This window comes from Sorex araneus, chromosome 3 (genome assembly GCF_027595985.1).
Source record: "Sorex araneus isolate mSorAra2 chromosome 3, mSorAra2.pri, whole genome shotgun sequence".
Lineage (NCBI taxonomy): Eukaryota > Metazoa > Chordata > Mammalia > Eulipotyphla > Soricidae > Sorex > Sorex araneus.
Window position 1 is genome coordinate 179,640,058 of NC_073304.1, and position 16,229 is coordinate 179,656,286.

General features: G+C 50.6%; 1 protein-coding gene across 2 annotated transcripts in view; it reads right to left on the minus strand.

The window, feature by feature from the left end:
- Positions 1-236: 236 nt before the first annotated feature.
- The window catches only part of ARHGAP42 (Rho GTPase activating protein 42), a 124,106-nt gene continuing 108,113 nt past the window's right edge, over positions 237-16,229 (minus strand). For both annotated transcript variants that reach the window (XM_055133547.1, XM_055133546.1), the window contains exons 18-24: positions 15,535-15,694; positions 14,306-14,450; positions 12,996-13,379; positions 12,508-12,664; positions 10,736-10,798; positions 4,588-4,667; positions 237-4,307 (exon numbers count right to left, since the gene is read on the minus strand). In XM_055133547.1, coding sequence (XP_054989522.1) covers positions 4,219-4,307; positions 4,588-4,667; positions 10,736-10,798; positions 12,508-12,664; positions 12,996-13,379; positions 14,306-14,450; positions 15,535-15,694 — 1,078 coding nt within the window. In that variant the 3' untranslated portion in view covers positions 237-4,218. The remainder of the gene's footprint in view (positions 4,308-4,587; positions 4,668-10,735; positions 10,799-12,507; positions 12,665-12,995; positions 13,380-14,305; positions 14,451-15,534; positions 15,695-16,229) is intronic.

Below are 16,229 nucleotides of genomic sequence, written 5' to 3' on the forward strand. Positions count from 1 at the left end.
GAGAAAGTGGGAGGAGGGGTGTGTGTGTGTGTGTGTGTGTGTGTGTGTGTGTGTGTGTGTGTGTGTGTATGTGTGTGTGTGTGTGTGATTCTATATTGTGAAGGTTCTCCTGATCTTTCTAAACACCAGTTTCTCAGGGAGGTTTGTCGACTTGCTCTGATTTCCATGCAGCCACACCCAAACATTCATGGTACTTGAAATGTTTCATTTTCTCTGTATGAATCCAAGACTAAAGACATGCTTACATAGTTTATTTTTAAAGTGATTTAAAACACAGTGTAAACATACATTAAAGATAGTGTGGCGATTTAGTTTAGAAACAGCATGAGGTTATTTACATGATTGTGTATGTATGTATGTGTGTATATATATATATACACAAAGTGCAGATAAATACAGAAACACTACAAAATAAACAAAAAATTCAATGATAATTTAACTGACAATCATTTTCATATTTCTTAGTCATGTTAATGGCTGCCAAGAAACCCCCTAGTACTGAAATAAAATATCTAGTCAACCTTTATATAAACTATAGTACCTCGGATTTTAGCAGTATATAAATAGGATCTGAATTCAAAGCAACATCGTATCCCTGCCAAACTCTCTATTTACTTGCCAAGGTGTCAGCTCGGGGCCACCGTGTGTTCCCTTGGGTTTCGGAAAGTCAGCCCAGCTGTGCCCAGCAGCGTGCCGTGGGGACAGAGGCAGTAGAGGGGGGTGGCCGTGCCTCAGGGGTGGCTCACAGACCCAGTCTCCCCTGCAATGGGCCCCCTGCCCTGGGCAGTGGCCTTGAGCTCAGATCAGCCTCTGGGCACCTGCTGCTAGTGGGGATGGGTGACGTCAGGTTTGAGATTCTGGGTTTAAGAAACTGCAGGAAGATTCTTTGCAGAACAAAGTCACTTCATGGATCTGAGACTGGACAGTAGAGCTGTTGGTCCATGTGTGTTTTCCAGGACGGATGTGGGAGATCCTGGCCCACGGGACCAGCTGGGACCCGACAGTGTATGCGACTGAAGGAGATGGCCACTAGGTTCTCAGCAAAGCACAAGAACAAGGACACACATTCCTGTGTTCCCACCGTGCCACTTGGGGTTTCTGCTCCTGGAGTCAGAACTCCTCCTCGGAGCTGTCCTGTCACTGTCAAATCAAGCTGCTTACCCAGGGCACAGTCTGTCTTAAACTGCACTCCCACAAGTCCCAAGTGCAAATCAGGCCTCTGAGTGTGGCAGATGGTCTGTCAGTGCTGTCTGCAGGGAGGAAAGCTGAGGGACTCTGGCTGAGCTGCTCCGAGGCTGGGGGCTGGCGCCTTGCCCGGGTGTGACCCAGGTGAGTGCATCCTGCTAGGGAACCCAGATGAGTGAGACTGACCTACAGTTCTCTTTTTTTCCTTTCCCCCTACACCTGTCAGAGGGCCATGGGTCCAGAAACCTCACTTGAATGACAAAACACAAGAGCTTGCCAGGCCATTCACAAGGGCAAAGGGCACTTGGTTGGGGGTTTCAGACACCAGCCTTCCCAGCAGGGAAAGCCTGAGGCATCTCTCTTCTCCCAGCCTGAAGCACTGGCCATGACACAGTTCCCTGGTGGTGAGTGGGTGTTCTGTGCTCGGGAAGTATTTTATCATGGTGCAGTGAGAGGTCCACTATGGTGGTCGTCCTCACATTTCCTAGTATCACACTGACTCTGAAAAGCTAAGCTGTCACTGAGATGCATGAGTTTTGAATTTGAGTCTCCTCTTTCAAAGACCTATATTTGCGGTTAATGCCCCGAACAATTTAGGGGACAGCTGGCCCTGATTATTTTTCAGTGCTCACCAGAAACAATCTTCCCTGGGTGCAGAATGAGTGCATGGCCAGCAAATAGCCAAGACTTGCTTACACGAGCAATCAAGTGAACACAAGGCATCAGCCTCCCAAATCTGCACAATTTAAAGTTGAGGGTGGGAGTGGGTAGGGCACTGGCATACAGCTGACACACTTTCAATCCCGAGCACTGCCAGGAGCAATATCTGAGAGAAGAGTCAGGAGCAACCCCTGAGCACTGCCCAGTAGGGCCCTAAAATTCCACACAAGTTGGAGCAAAAGCACAAACTAAACAAGCATTTTTTTTTTTTTTTGTAGCTTGTTTTAAGAAAGGAGCCTCAAGTACTCTCCCTAGTGCCTTCTCATGAGAAAGGAGAGCTAGATTTCACACCCCAGGCCTTTGAAGCACAGAGGCTCCGATTCATCACCGAGTGTCAGTGGAAGTAGCTCCCAGACAACTAGATGCAGGAACACTCTGGTCTGTGGTTTTTTTTTTTTTTTTTTTTTAAAAAGATTTCTTTCTGCAGTAGCAAGTGAAGTAGGATTCTGAATCCCTTTTTGGAGTCAAGTTGGTCTCTGAAAGAAAATCAATTTGCTTTAAGAGGTTCTAATCCAGCAGGATGCAGCAAGCAGGATGGCAAGAGTGCTAGTGCGGAAACTGGTACATTGGAAGACAACTTTCTGTTCCAGCACGAAGGTCAGGGGCCGCCAGCGGGCGGGCAGACAGTAGGGGAGGGGACTTTGGGAGGACAAACTTCCTCCTTGGTTGGACTCGCCCTTGTTAGAGCATTTGCGTCCATGTCTGGATAGGATTCTGTGATGACTCTCTTTACATTCAAAGCCTACTTATTCCAATTTTAATTTGATATATTGGGGGCAGGGGTCTCGAAATATCTAGGATGGGGGCAAACCACAGATGGCTCCCAAGAAGTGCTCGGCCATGTGACTCAGGGCCGAGGCTGCTGAGGAGATGGGGTTGGGTGGGGGGCACCAGACCACCCAGCACCAGGGATCGCTGGTGTTTACAGCTCCCCCCTCCCTTCCATGTCATCCAACTGGCTAACTCCCAGATACATGCTTCAACTCTGTTCATGCCAGCGTGGGCAGTAGAGAATGAGGACAAAACAAGAGGGTCCATGATGGGTCAGACACAGGCAGGAAGCCAGCTCTGTGGAATCTGGATTTATTAAAATAACGGTTGATGTAAATTCTGATAGCATAGAGAAAATACCTCTATTCCCATGCTCTTTAAGTTCAGTGAGATTCCTACGGAGGCAGTAGACTGAATTAGGAACAGCAAAAGGATCAGGTAGATTTGATGCTTCCTAAAAGCGATGAAACCATTTTAAACTTTGCTAATTGAAGTATCCTGCTTCAACTAGACTTTTTATAAGTGGCGTGTCCCTAACAGCACTTTAAAACAACACACTTAACATTTGGAAGTGGAAAATGAAAAATCCCTCATAAGCCACAATTAAATATCAGTAAAACACACACACACACACACACACACACACACATCAATTGCCCATGAGTAGAACTGATGCTGTGGCATCTTTCTGAGCTATTTTCCTCCGATTGTATTTGTTTCTAATGCCACTGTAGTGCCGTGGCAGAGTCCCCACGTCCGTCCATATCACACACCCTCTACACAGTCAGCAAACCATCCCTCCATCGGGCTGGCCACCTACTTTAGGATGGCCCCCAACCAAATACATTTAAATAGATGTTTAAAGTGTACAGTTCATGCTCATCAGTCTTACGGCTGCAGACCCAGGTTGCTTCCCAGGCCTGTAGAGAATCAGTATGTTGGCCCCGGCTTGGAACCCATGTAAGGGGTCTGGAATGCTTAGAATGGAGTCATAGATGACTTACTGGGCCTTTAAACTTAAGGCCATTAGACAGTTATTACTATTTGGAATACTATTGTTTCAAAAACTTAATGTTCCTGAAATGTTTAGGACCAGCAAAAACAATCATATAAAAGCAGTATATTTTTAAGACAGAATAATAAGTGAACAATTTAAATTACATTTCTAAATAATGATTTCAAGGTTCCTCAGAGAACAGCAAGGCAATAAAGGGCAGATTTCTGGGTTTCCAAATTTCTGAGATATAGTTCTGAAAAACGGTATCTGAGATTTCACAATTGTTATCGAAGAGACATTGTATAAAGTTACTTATCCAAAAAAAGGCAAGACGGTTTTAAATAAGAAACCAGCCAAAGAGTGAAAGATTGGCAAATCAAACTTCTTTCCTTTTCCATTGACAGGAAGCTACATAGTCTGCTGGTATAGGACTTGGTAGAGATTGAGCGTTTGATTTCATGGGCTGATCCCATATCTGTGTCAGATAAAATCATAGCACTTGTTACCATGGATACCATGAAGATACTACCATCCACTAAATAGTATTAGAGGAAGACAACATAATTTTCTGGAACTAGTCCTGTTTTGCCTTCATAAGTTGCCTTCAGCCATCCTGGTTCCACTGACGGGTACACTGGCAATGTAAACAGAAAGATGTCAGTGAGCATTAGCTGACAGACAGACAGACACACAGACAGACAGACAGACAGACAGACACACACACACACACACACACACACACACACACACACACGGGCTATGTAACGGCTAAGCAGGGCACGGCCACGCATGGGGAGAAAGCAGGTCCCCAGGGTGTGGGGATGTTGTGGCCTCTCGTGAGGGAGGGACCACGGGGCCTGATCTCTGAGTTTCCGGGCTCTGTGCAGGAGACAGGGCGGTGACCGGCTACTCACCGTTGGAGAAGATCGCCCCCTGCGGGAAGGAGAGCTCATGGCTGTGCTCCGCCTTACAGGAGTACATGGCTTTGGCGTGGCTGAAAGAGCAGAGAACAACTTGTTCAAACCACTGGCCTCGCTGGAGAACTGCTCTACTTAAAATGATTCTTGCCAAATGATGCTACAAAGTTCTGGAGAATGGTAGGAATCGGTTAGGGTCTCGTCCAATAGAGTAATTTTCCTGTAAGCTTCTAGTCAGGCATACCCATTTGACCTGAGTTTGGATAGAAGTGAATCACAGATGTATACACCAAGAATTTTTTTTTTTTAATGGAATGTTCCAACAGCAATCATTTCTTTCAGTAATAACTGGCTGAAAACAATAAAGATGCTTAAGGAAACAATTTCCAGAATTATACAGTCCTCACAGCAATTGAAATTGCACTTTAAAAATGCAACCGGAATGTTTTAATTTTTCAAATGTGACTGCTCTTATACTGTCTTTTGTGGCTGCCTGCAGAATAAGCATTCTGCTAAGCTAAATGGATATGGTTGAGTGTGTCAAAATGCACAGCGCCAAATCCTTCCTATTGATCATGACTTTTCAATTATCTGTGCAAGCAACCAGACAGGTATAATGTCTCTGCTGAGATATGTAACTACAGGTGTTATCTCCACAGAGAGCTTGGAGTGATTTAATGTCTGAGGTGGTGAAGGCTTCTCTGCAGGTGCTAATGCTTCTTTTAGTGCCTTGGTGTAGTGAAGAGGACATGAAAAACCTCTGTCTCCTATTGACTTTCTCTCCAGAAGGTTCTAATATCCTTTGAAGAGGCTCTTGAAAATCCTGCTTCTCACTGTGTGGGGGAGGAATTAGCACAACCCCAAAAGGTCTCTCTTCCTCATTTGGAAGGCATGTGAGCATAACCCCTCACCATGCAAAAGTCCAAGTGCTGCCCAGTGCAAAGGCTTGGCATGCAGTGCTTCGTGACATACACATTTCTCTAGGTTTTTTCTGTATACTTGCCTTCAGTGCTGAAGGGCGTGGGGATGTACACAGACATAGGTTAGGAGGCAATAATAGATAACAGAGAAGAGCTAAAGCAAAGAAGCACACCTTAAATAACCTGAGCTCAGCAGTGTCAGCTCAGAGAAGGAAATAGCAGCCGTCCAGTGATGTACACAGAGCTAGTAATGCTGCTGCATGGTGCAAGACAGGTAACAGGCATAGACGTCTCCCTGGCAAGTGGCCGACATGGACCACGGCAATTTACAATAAACAATGCAGCATTTGCTTCATGGCCTCGGGCTACAGTGTAGTTAAAATCATTCCGGTGCTCATTTTTCAGATTTTTGTCTACAAATACTGGCTTGGATGTCCAAATGAATACTGGATGCCTCCATGATAAAAACGGCTTCTGAAAAAGACACTGACCGCCCAGTAACTCCCTTGAAAATGAAGTGAAAGGGTGAGTAACGGTCTTTGCATGTTAAAAATGTGCATCTGATCTGTCCGGCTGGCAGTCTGCTTGGCCTCTGTTTGGCACAAAGGTGGGAATGTTCCCGGGAACATCAGTCCCCTGGCTCCTTTCCTGCATTCATCCCTGGAGTGTATCTCCAAGTGTGGTCCAGGGACGAGGAGGGTCCCCAGGACGACACAGTTCTGGTGGCTAATGGAATATACTCGAGAAACCTTTCCCATTACCGGCTGTGACAGGACTGTGAAGGCAACGCAGATCCACGCTCTGGAAAATATCATGCACAATTTCCTAACGCCCCATAGAACACTCCTGGCAGCGCGCCAGGAACCTCCTAAGTCTCTGGGGGTTCCCAGGCCGTGGGGGCCGCACTCATGAGACACGATGGCTTTTGCACCAACTCAGCAGTACTCGCCACTAATTTAAGAAGGAAACAGCATGGAGCTGGAAACAATCCAGCCTTTTTAAAATTTTTTTGGTCTTTCGGTGTGTTTTTCTGACCTCACTCACTTGGCCCAGCCTTAGTTTCCATGTGTAGTACGACTGAGGGTGAAACACTGATTTGAAATGATGACGACGGCAGCGGAGAGAGGCAGTGAGGCTCCCTGCAGCATGCCATGTCTCGACAGCTTTCCCAGTGTGTCTGATGGGGACAGGGCTGAGAGCTTTCGGTGGATCATGGACACCTTCAGAGTGGACATTACCAGTCCCCGGAGTCTGCTGCAGGGCTGTGCTTGGGGACTTCGCCGTTTTTCTCTATTGCTGTGGTTCTGGATTTTTTTTTTTAATTGGGGGAGCAGGAATGATGGCTGGGTGCACACTGCATGTGGGAGGCCTGGGTGCTACCCTGGACTTCACGTGGCCCCTCAACCACCCTGAGCACTCAGCCAAGAGTAGCCCCCAACTAACTGAGAGAATATAGGCATTCTTCACAGATTTGCTGGTTGGGATGAGTCTTCAGGCACCACTCCCCATACGGGCCCTTCTATTCCACTGTCCCAACCTTCCAGAAGATCTTGGCCTTAGTCAGGCTGCAAATGAGCGTTTCCTCTTTTATTTATTTTTTTAGTTTTTGCAGCTCCTACCACCAGGGACCACAGCATCTTTGCCCAACTCTTAAACAAAACTGTTCTCCACAGACCAGCATTCGGTCGGTCACATTTCCTTCAGCACCCAGAGAGCCATATCATGGCGACTCTCCCCTGTGCCACAGAAGTGCTCCAAGCTCAGGCTCTCTCTCTCTCTCTCTCTCTCTCTCTCTCCCTCCCTCCCTCTTCCCTCTCCCTCTTCTCTCCTTTTCTCTCTACCCCCTCTTCTCCCCTCCCCCTACCTCTCTCCCTCCCCCTTTTCCTCTTCCTCCCCCTCCCCCTTTCTCTTCAAGGGGCTAAGGGCTGCCCTGGTGGGGCTCAGGGACCCATGAGTGGTGGCATGCACCATCTCACCAGCCTGTGCTCCATCTTGCCAGCCGAGCTGAATATTTTTAATCACCTCACAGTCACTCTCAGTGGTCCACAGTCCTCAAAAGCCGAGGCTCAAACCACCCGTGTGCTCACAAGCTATTTTGACATCCCCCCCCCAACCACCACAATCTTCAAAGACTAGGCACCTTTCTTTGGCTTTTGACTCTGTGTGTGTGTGTGTGTGTGTGTGTGTGTGTGTGTGTGTGTGTGTGTGTGTGTGTGTGTGCGTTTTACCTGTCTCTCACTCTTAGCAAAGTTCGTTTCTAATCTTGGTCTTTTCTGTAAACTTATCCTTCAAGCATCTGTTACTATTCTGAGTAAGTGTCTCTAGTTCCAGCCTATGTGTCTCTTCCCTTTACGGTACCCCTATCAGGGAGGGCCCCCTCTCCTCACAGACCCCTGGATGCAGGCACTGTCTTGCTCTTACACAAGGCCACTGCGATTCTCTCCCCACTGCTCCTTCCCAAATGGCTGCTACTCCTCCCCCTACGCCCCACGATTTTTTCCTGGATGCCGAGTTCTGACTGGAAGCACTGCAGAGAGGGACTGCAGGAGGCTGCCTGTCGTTTGTGATCACCTGCCTGTCATTTGTGACCATCCACACAGATCTGACCACAAACTTTGGAGTCATTACTCTGTACATTGACAACACCTTGGAAAAGAGAATCATAAATAAGTGGGTTTCCTCAGAATGGAATTTGTGGTTATATAGCCAGGAAGCCATGGACCCCAGTGCACGCATCTCGGGGCAAAGTTCCCACACAGGTCACAGGCGCCTTAATGTGCCCTGAGCGGGTCTGAAGCTGACTTGGCAAAATCATAATGCAAATAGGTTGCTCACGGGCTACCTGAAGAAATCTCCACTACACAGATGCCTCTAACTACACTGAAGGCTCAACTGGCTGCACGCAGGGCCTTCCCTCTGACTGACCATACTCAGGGCCCGGCCTCTGACTGACTATACTCAGGGCCCGGCCTCTGACTGACTATACTCAGGGCCCAGCCTCTGACTGACTATACTCAGGGTAAAGCCACTGACTAACTGCACGCAGGGCCAGGCCTCTGACAGACTGACTATACTCAGGGCCTGGTCTCTGATTAACTATACTCAGTGCCCAGCCTCTGATTGACTATACTCAGGGTATAGCCATTGACTAACTGCACGCAGGGCCAGCCCTCTGACAGACTGACTATACTCAGGGCCTGGTCTCTGACTGACTATACTATGGGCCCACCCTCTGACAACTGCATGCAGGGTCCAGCCTCTGGCAGACTGACTACATGCAGGGCCTGGCCTCTGACTGACTGAGTGTACTCAGGGCCCAGCCTCTGAACATTCTTAGTGGTTTTCTATTTGCGGTTCTTTACCATCAGCAGCTAGTAGAGGCAGGAGGCCTTCAGGACACATATGCTGTGGGAAGAGACTCCGGAGAACACACCCTGATCTGTCCACTAAGACCATGTTGAGTCTGGGTGACCTCAGGGCCCTGCCTCTGACTATATGCAGCGCCCGGCCACTGACTGATGGCACTCAAGGTTCAGCCTCTGACAGACTGACTACAAGCAGGGCCTGGCCTCTGACTGACTATACTCAGGACTTGGCCTCTGACTGACTTACTCTGAGCCCGGCCTCTGACTGATGGCACTCAGGACCTGGCCTGTGGCTGATGGCACTCTGAGCTTGTGCCTTACAAGCTCAGTGAGCTCTTCACTGACAGCCGGTGCAGGAACAGTTTCCTAATGGAAGGGCTCCATCTAGTGATCAACCACATGGCAAGATAGAAAAAAAAGCCTCGAAGTTCATTGCCATTTTCTGACTGAAGACCAGATTCAGAGACCAAGTGGTCTGACATACTCAAAGCCGAACCTCCCCAGAGCTTGGCAGAGGGACATGTTGAGACAGAGGGACACATAAGTTGCCTGTCGCCTCAGCACTGAGTGCAGGGTCCCCGGGAAACAGCACACAGTGCACTGGGGAAGCCGCCCCGAATCTTCTAAGAGTCACCGGCTCTGGCCAGGAGACGTCTAGACTACACAACTGCCCCTCGGTGCTCTGGGACTCAGCCACACCGCACATACAATCATCCAGACTCGAGATGGCCTTAGTGGACAGGGTCCATTCTCTGGAGTCTCTTCCCACAGCACAGGCCTCCCAAAGACCTCCTGCCTCTACCAGCTGTTGATGGTAAAGAACTGCAAATAGAAAACCGCTAAGAATATTCATTGTTTCAGCACATACAAATTTAAAATACCAAACTGCTGCCGATTAGAAGCAACAGTTTGGGACGTGAGAAGAGAAAGCAAGGCCCCGGCGTCCTCCACTGTGAGTTGTAGAACTTTGTAAAAATGTGTTTTTAAATACATATCTTTCTGATAATATGTGGATATTTGGTTTGATATACCTGTATTTTATGTGCCCAGGGTCACGTGAAAACTTCTCAGGCACCCAGGGGACCTGAGTGGGACAAGTTTAAGGAGCCCTGGCCCAATACACACATTTCTTCATCTGATTTTTTAGTTTTGGTGCTTGCAGGGCTGTTGTGCATGCCGGATGGACCTGGGCCAGCAGTGTGCAAGGCAAACATCTCCCTCTGTGCCAGTTCTCCCGATCCAAACACACTCTAAAACCCACGCGGTGACCTGACCACCTGGGTCCTTTTAGCAGGCACGCCGAGGGAAATTCTGCAAAGCCTGTGGGAAGGTCAAAATGCAAATCCTAGGGCCAGCTGGAGTGAGAGCACAATGGGTAGGGCATTTGCTTTGCTTGCAGGGCACCTGGGTTCAATCCCCTGCACCTCATAGGGTCCCCTGAGCCCCACCAGGAGTGATTCCTGAGCACTGCTTGGTGTGACTCAAAAACAAAAGCAAAAAAGGCAAAACAAAACTCCGGTCTACGTGGTCAGCACCCCTGAGCCTCCATGGATGGGGAAAACAGGTGTTCAGATGCGTGGCAAGCTCCTTCAATCCAGGAAAAATTCTCTATGGGCGCGCACCTGTAGGAATTTTTCCAGAGCTATAGGAGGCTTTGGTTCGTAGATGAAAATGACAATTCGGGGTGACAGACTCCTTGGAAGCCTCCCTTGATGGAGGTGAACTGGCGATGCTTCTCAGAGACACTCACTGCTGTCAATGTGTGCTGCCTGCACCGAGCAGGGCTCTGGGACATGTTCACCGTGTCAGCCACGCCACAGACCCCGTCCCCAGATAACAGTTACGGGGTGGAGAACTTACCGCCCAGAAGAAACTGGCTTCAGCGAACTGGCATTTTCAAACAGCTGGGCTTTTGCTGCCACCCTGAAAAAAATGAAACAGTGCCGAGTTTCACAGTCAATTAAATCACTCAGCCCCATGTGAGATTTAGGGTTGGTTATCAAGTCAACCCAAACGTTAGGTAAGAACTACCTCCCCAGTGGACCTGAGCTTTAACTGTTTCAGGTTCTGATGTGGGAGAGGTTTTGACGGTCTCTGAGGATCAGATATTCTCACTGTCCCTGGACTTCCTGTAGGTCCAGACACATGGTCATCTGTCTTCCACATCACTTCCACCCCATGCAGAGGGGTTCCTGCTGACTCAGGGGAGCCACCGGGAAGAAGGGTGGTTCACAGTGATGGTAAAGACAAAAACGAATTTGAAAACCACTCTATGCATTTTAAAATACTATAGAGCCAGAGCACTAGTACAATGGGGAGAGTGCTTGCCCTGCACATGACCAACACAGGTTCAACCCCCCTGCACCCCCTAGGATTCCCCTGGGCCCACCAGGAGTGAGCCCTGAGCACCATCTGCTGTGGCCCCGAGACAAACCAATTTGAACATACTTCCTGCAAAGTGGAAAGAAAGAACTCTGAAACTGTGGCCCATAAATACACTTGTGAGCTCAAACCCTGTTTCAAGTGCCAGAGAAAGGCGTGGTCCCCAGCAGCGAGAGAGACTCTCTTGGCAGGCAGAGCAGAAGGAACAGAGGCCGGGCACTCAAGGTGCTCAGAAAAGCTTCTGCATTTACTCGGAGAGCATCCACACAGAGGTCTCTGTGCTTTAAAAATCTCTTCTCTGACAGTCTGTGCAGAGCTGGTGTGCTGTTCAGCTCCAGGGTCCACCTGTCGTGCCACGCCTCCTCCCTTTCCATGGCCACCATGAGCAGCCCCGAGGACGAGCTGGCGTTCTTCCTTGACATATTGCCTTAAAATTTAATTTCCCTTGCGGCCTGGAACCCTAAGCACTGGGCAGCAGACAGATGTACAGACAGTTTGCCTGTGTTGTGGCGGCTGGAGTGAAAGACTCTGATCAGTTGCCGGCACCCCAAGGCTCCCGTCAAAGGAAGTAAGGGGTGACTGCGTGCCCGGCCCGGTCCTTCCTCGGAGACAGGATGAGTAAAATGTCTTACTTGACTTTCACCAAGTAATTAAAATGTCAGAAATGTCACCTTATTCAACATCAGCCCAGGCCCAGCGGGAGATGGGAGCTTCAAAGCCGAGGAGTCTGGATTGGAACTCAGCTTTGCTGGTTGAGCTCCACCTCTGAGCAGAGCCGGTTCCTTACCCCTGTCTCGTGACGCTTCTCTCCTGGACAGGTTTCCTCGCTCTCCCCGTCATGAGGGGAAGAAACCGTGCGAGAACTCCCAGCTGCTTCTCCACCCTGCCCTATCCCTGTGCTTTCCGCCCAAGCAGCCTCCACATTTTTTGGGGGGTGATTCTTTCCATCAGGGGATTGACTGCCCACCCCTTGCTCCCATGCCCTGACTCTCTACAAATTTGTTCTCTGTGCTTAGTGAAACTCAGGCTGGGAGAGTGGCCCCAGCAAGTGCAGAGCAGGTGCCTCAGCGGGACACATGGCTTCCAGGACCCGTGTGTTACAGTCTTTCATGTTCCAAGTCCTTAAAACATGCCTCAGCTCCACCCAATCGCTGACCATGCCTATCCTGTGGGCAGAGCACTCAGCACTGGGACCCCCAAGGGTCCTAGAGCACAGGCCCATTCCTGGGCATCCCTGAGCTCCCACTTACACGGAGCCAGGCCGCTGGTAGCCGTTGCTCGAGGCCGTGTCCAGCCTGGACCGCCTGCACGTCTTGGGCGGCAGGTCCGGGTTGGCCGGGGTTTTGGGCGTCTCTTTGGAGCCGATGGAAGTCAAGCTCTGAATGGAGCCACCGTAGCTCTTGCTTCCTAAGAAAAGAAAGCCCGAAAAATGGGCGAGGAGTCATTAGACAAAATTACAGCAATAACACGGCACCGGCACCCAACAAAAGGAAGCATTTTCCTCAGCGCCCAAATGGGAAGGCACAGAATGTTCTCTGAGCCTGGGAGCCGTCACTCGGGGAGATCGAAATCTCCAGCAATTACAGCGCCATCGCCTTGCAGAGACAGAGGAGCTGGGGGTGGGGGTGGGGGGAGTCGCAGCTCGGTGACAAAGCCGCTGAGCATCCTCACTAACTTTCCCTGGGGACAGAGACGATGGTGAGACCAAGGCAGCTGGCCCCGCCACGTTCACACATACCTTCAGCTGCGGAGATGGACCGGAGAGAGCACGCCGAGGCCCTTTTCAGCCCCGACAGCCCATAGGGCCCTTTCTTGAGCAGGTCTATGGGTGGGGAGACATCCCCGGGGCTGGTGACCGAAGCCACGCTCTGCCCGTCCGACTCAGCGTCCGTTCTCGTGGCGTCCTCCCGAGAGCTGGACTCAGGGCTCGTGGTGGTCCAGAGGCCAAGGCTCTTCTGGCCATTGGAAGTGGAGGGGGATGCAATCCAGGGAACGGCCCCCGCCTTCTCCCGGGGCTGCCCACAGGCAGGCTTCGCGGCACTGTTCTGCTCGGAGGAGTGCGAGGACAGAGACTCGAGGCTGCCCATGGGCGTGCTGTCGGGGCTGCTGCTGTAGGAGTCACCTGGATGGGGAGGCAGCCTTCAGTGGGGGGAAGATGCCCCCAGACCTTTCTATGCTCGGGACCCCCACCCAGAGAAGCACCAGTGGGTGACCTCCACTCAGAAAAGACTCAGAATTAAGGAAAGTCACATCACCCGGGCTGAGGGCTCAGCAGGAGGGAGGGGACAGGCTTCACCCGGACAGAGCACTGCACTGTCCCCCTCACCCGAGGCTGCCACCCTCAACCCTTACGGGGAGAACAGCACCTTCTCTGGCTTGAAAAAACGGAACGATGTATCTCACAACAGAAGAAATTGGCTTTCAAACTCAGCTTTTAAATAAGTGCTCTTAAGGAGCTGGAGCAATAGCACAGCGGGTAGGGCGTTTGCCCTGCATGTGGCTAACCCAGGTTCGATTCCCAGCATCTCATATGGTCCCCTGAGCACTGCCAGGAGTAATTCCTAAGTGCAGAGCCAGGAGTAACCCCTGAGCACCACTGGGTGTGAGCCAAAAAGAAAACAAAAATGCTCCTAAAAGTGTAAGATATCAGAAATGTAAAATATATGCAAATCCCTTAATGTTTCATACATTACTGATGACAGAGATGAGGACCAGGTCGGGGAGAGTCTTGGGACCCTGCTGCGGGCCCCGGACTGCAGTCCAGCCAGGAGCAAGCCAAGGCCACACAGGGCATCTTTTCTGTCAGACTCCAATACCCGAGGGACCGCCTCAAGGACCCAGTGTGAGAGGGAGGGAGTAAAAGGCACCTGGGCCAGACTTGCTCTTGCTCTCTTTGCTGTCCCTCCAAGCTGGCACTTATGTCCCTGACCTGACCACAGTTGCTGGGGAATGGACTGGGCAAACTCCTCCCCATGGCACAGGCCTGAATCTGTCGGGGCTGTGCCTGCAGCTCGTTCCCCCTCGTTCCCTGCAGGCAGAGACACTTACTGTCGGGCTCCGCCAGGCATGGAGTATACCGGCCCCTGGGCTTGCGGGGGCCTGTGGAGAGGCAGATGGCACGCGTCCTTCGGGATCCGGATCGGGGCTGAGGCTGGGGCAGAGGGATGTTCGGGTCTGGGGCCGAATGGAAGATCTACAAGAAAAACAGCCGGGCCCACCCCGGGGCCAGAAGTGTGAGCAGCAGCAGCCTTGGAGCCTTAAGAAAAGCTCTCCCCCACCCCAAACCGAGCCACTGGGAGCATCACTCCTCATCCCTGCCAGCTGCACAGGACAGATGTCCAGGCTTCCCAGTAGCTGAAGACACCCCCAACCTCCCAAGGGAGGGCCCCTTCAGGCCACCCCGTGGCTCATGCAACCAGGCAGGGGCTGAGGTGGGCGCTGCCCCTGGCTTCAAGAAAGGTGCCAAGGAATGTGGCAGAAGGTGGCCACGGGCTCTGGGGTAGTGAGAACAAGCTGCCCCCACATGCTGGGCACTCAGAATGGCCCGAAGGAACAAGAACGGCCAGAGATGCCGAAGCAGACACTGGCAGGTTGCAGGTATTTTGGGCTCAGATGCTGATCGGTGAAACATCCACGTGCTCCCTTTCCATAATTATGTGAAGACCTCCCTGTGCTAAAGAGATTCTCCTTCCTTAGGAACTGCACACAGAGAGGACTTCAAGACTCTATTCCTTAATTGTTCTAACTGTCTGATTATAACAGACAAAAATATTGCAAGTGAACTAGAAGTGACTCTAAAGTATTCTCTGAGTCTAAGTACTGCATAAAATACTGGTTATGGAAATGCTCAATTTCTCCGCCCCTCTCGGAGAGCCCGGCAAGATACCGAGAGTATCTCGCCTACACGGCAGAGCCTGGCAAGCTACCTGTGGCGTATTCATTATGCCAAAAACAGTAACAAGAAGTCTCACATGGACGTGTTACTGGTGCCCGCTTGAGCAAATCGATGAGTAATGGGATGACAGTGATACATAAATGCTAAAGAGGAGAATCTGAGAAGTCAGTAACCAGAAGCCAAGGAAACCATCCACTGCAGGATTCTGAAAGCTCTCACATGCGGAACCCAAGAAGTGAAAGTCTGCCAGAAGAAGGAAATCCAACAGCATGTAAGAGAGCAGAGAGGAAGCAGAGATCTAGCGTAGAGCTCAAGGATGAATGCCAGAACCCTTTGTGGGAACTCGAGGAAGTCTCACTTTCCTGGGCACTGCCCGGCTCACCTTTTCATAGTGCTCTATTAGGATTTCAACTACAATGTTCTGAAATTTAATATTCATCATGGCTGCCACGGTCTCTTCCTGCGCCCTCATCAGAGTTGGGCCAAATATGACTCCGAGGTTGGAGACGGTCATGAGGTTCTGCTGGCTGTGCATGGACACTCTGCAGATGAGAGGGACAGGAAGGCCTTGAGTTAAAGGTCTAATCACTGGGACATGACTTCCTCGGCCAAAGAGAATATGGCACTGGACGCATCTTTTCCCAGAGAGCTTCCGCCACTTTCAACTCACGGGTCTAGACTCATAGGGTGTAAAAAAAAAAAAAAAAAAAGTTGGCCCATAGTTAAAAGGTTGATGGATCCAGTGGGAAATGATCCCCATATCCTTAGTAGAGTCCAACCCCCGCCCCCACGCCCCTGGGATGACCACTGGCTTGGCTCTGCTTTTAGGCAGAGATTTGTTCTTCTACAGCCGACAGTCATGAGCGGAGGCTGTGGGCCAGGGATGCAGTCAGAGTGGGCGCCAGTCGCCTTGCCCACGTGAGACCCTGGGGTCCATCCCTGACCCCACACACACAGAAGTAGCTCAACTCCATCCCTGCACTGAGACTCAGACCTAGCGGCAACCCTGCTCACAGGTTCTCACTGGCATGACTGCCCCGAGCCTTCCCACGACATCCCTTCCTCCTGCATCACAGC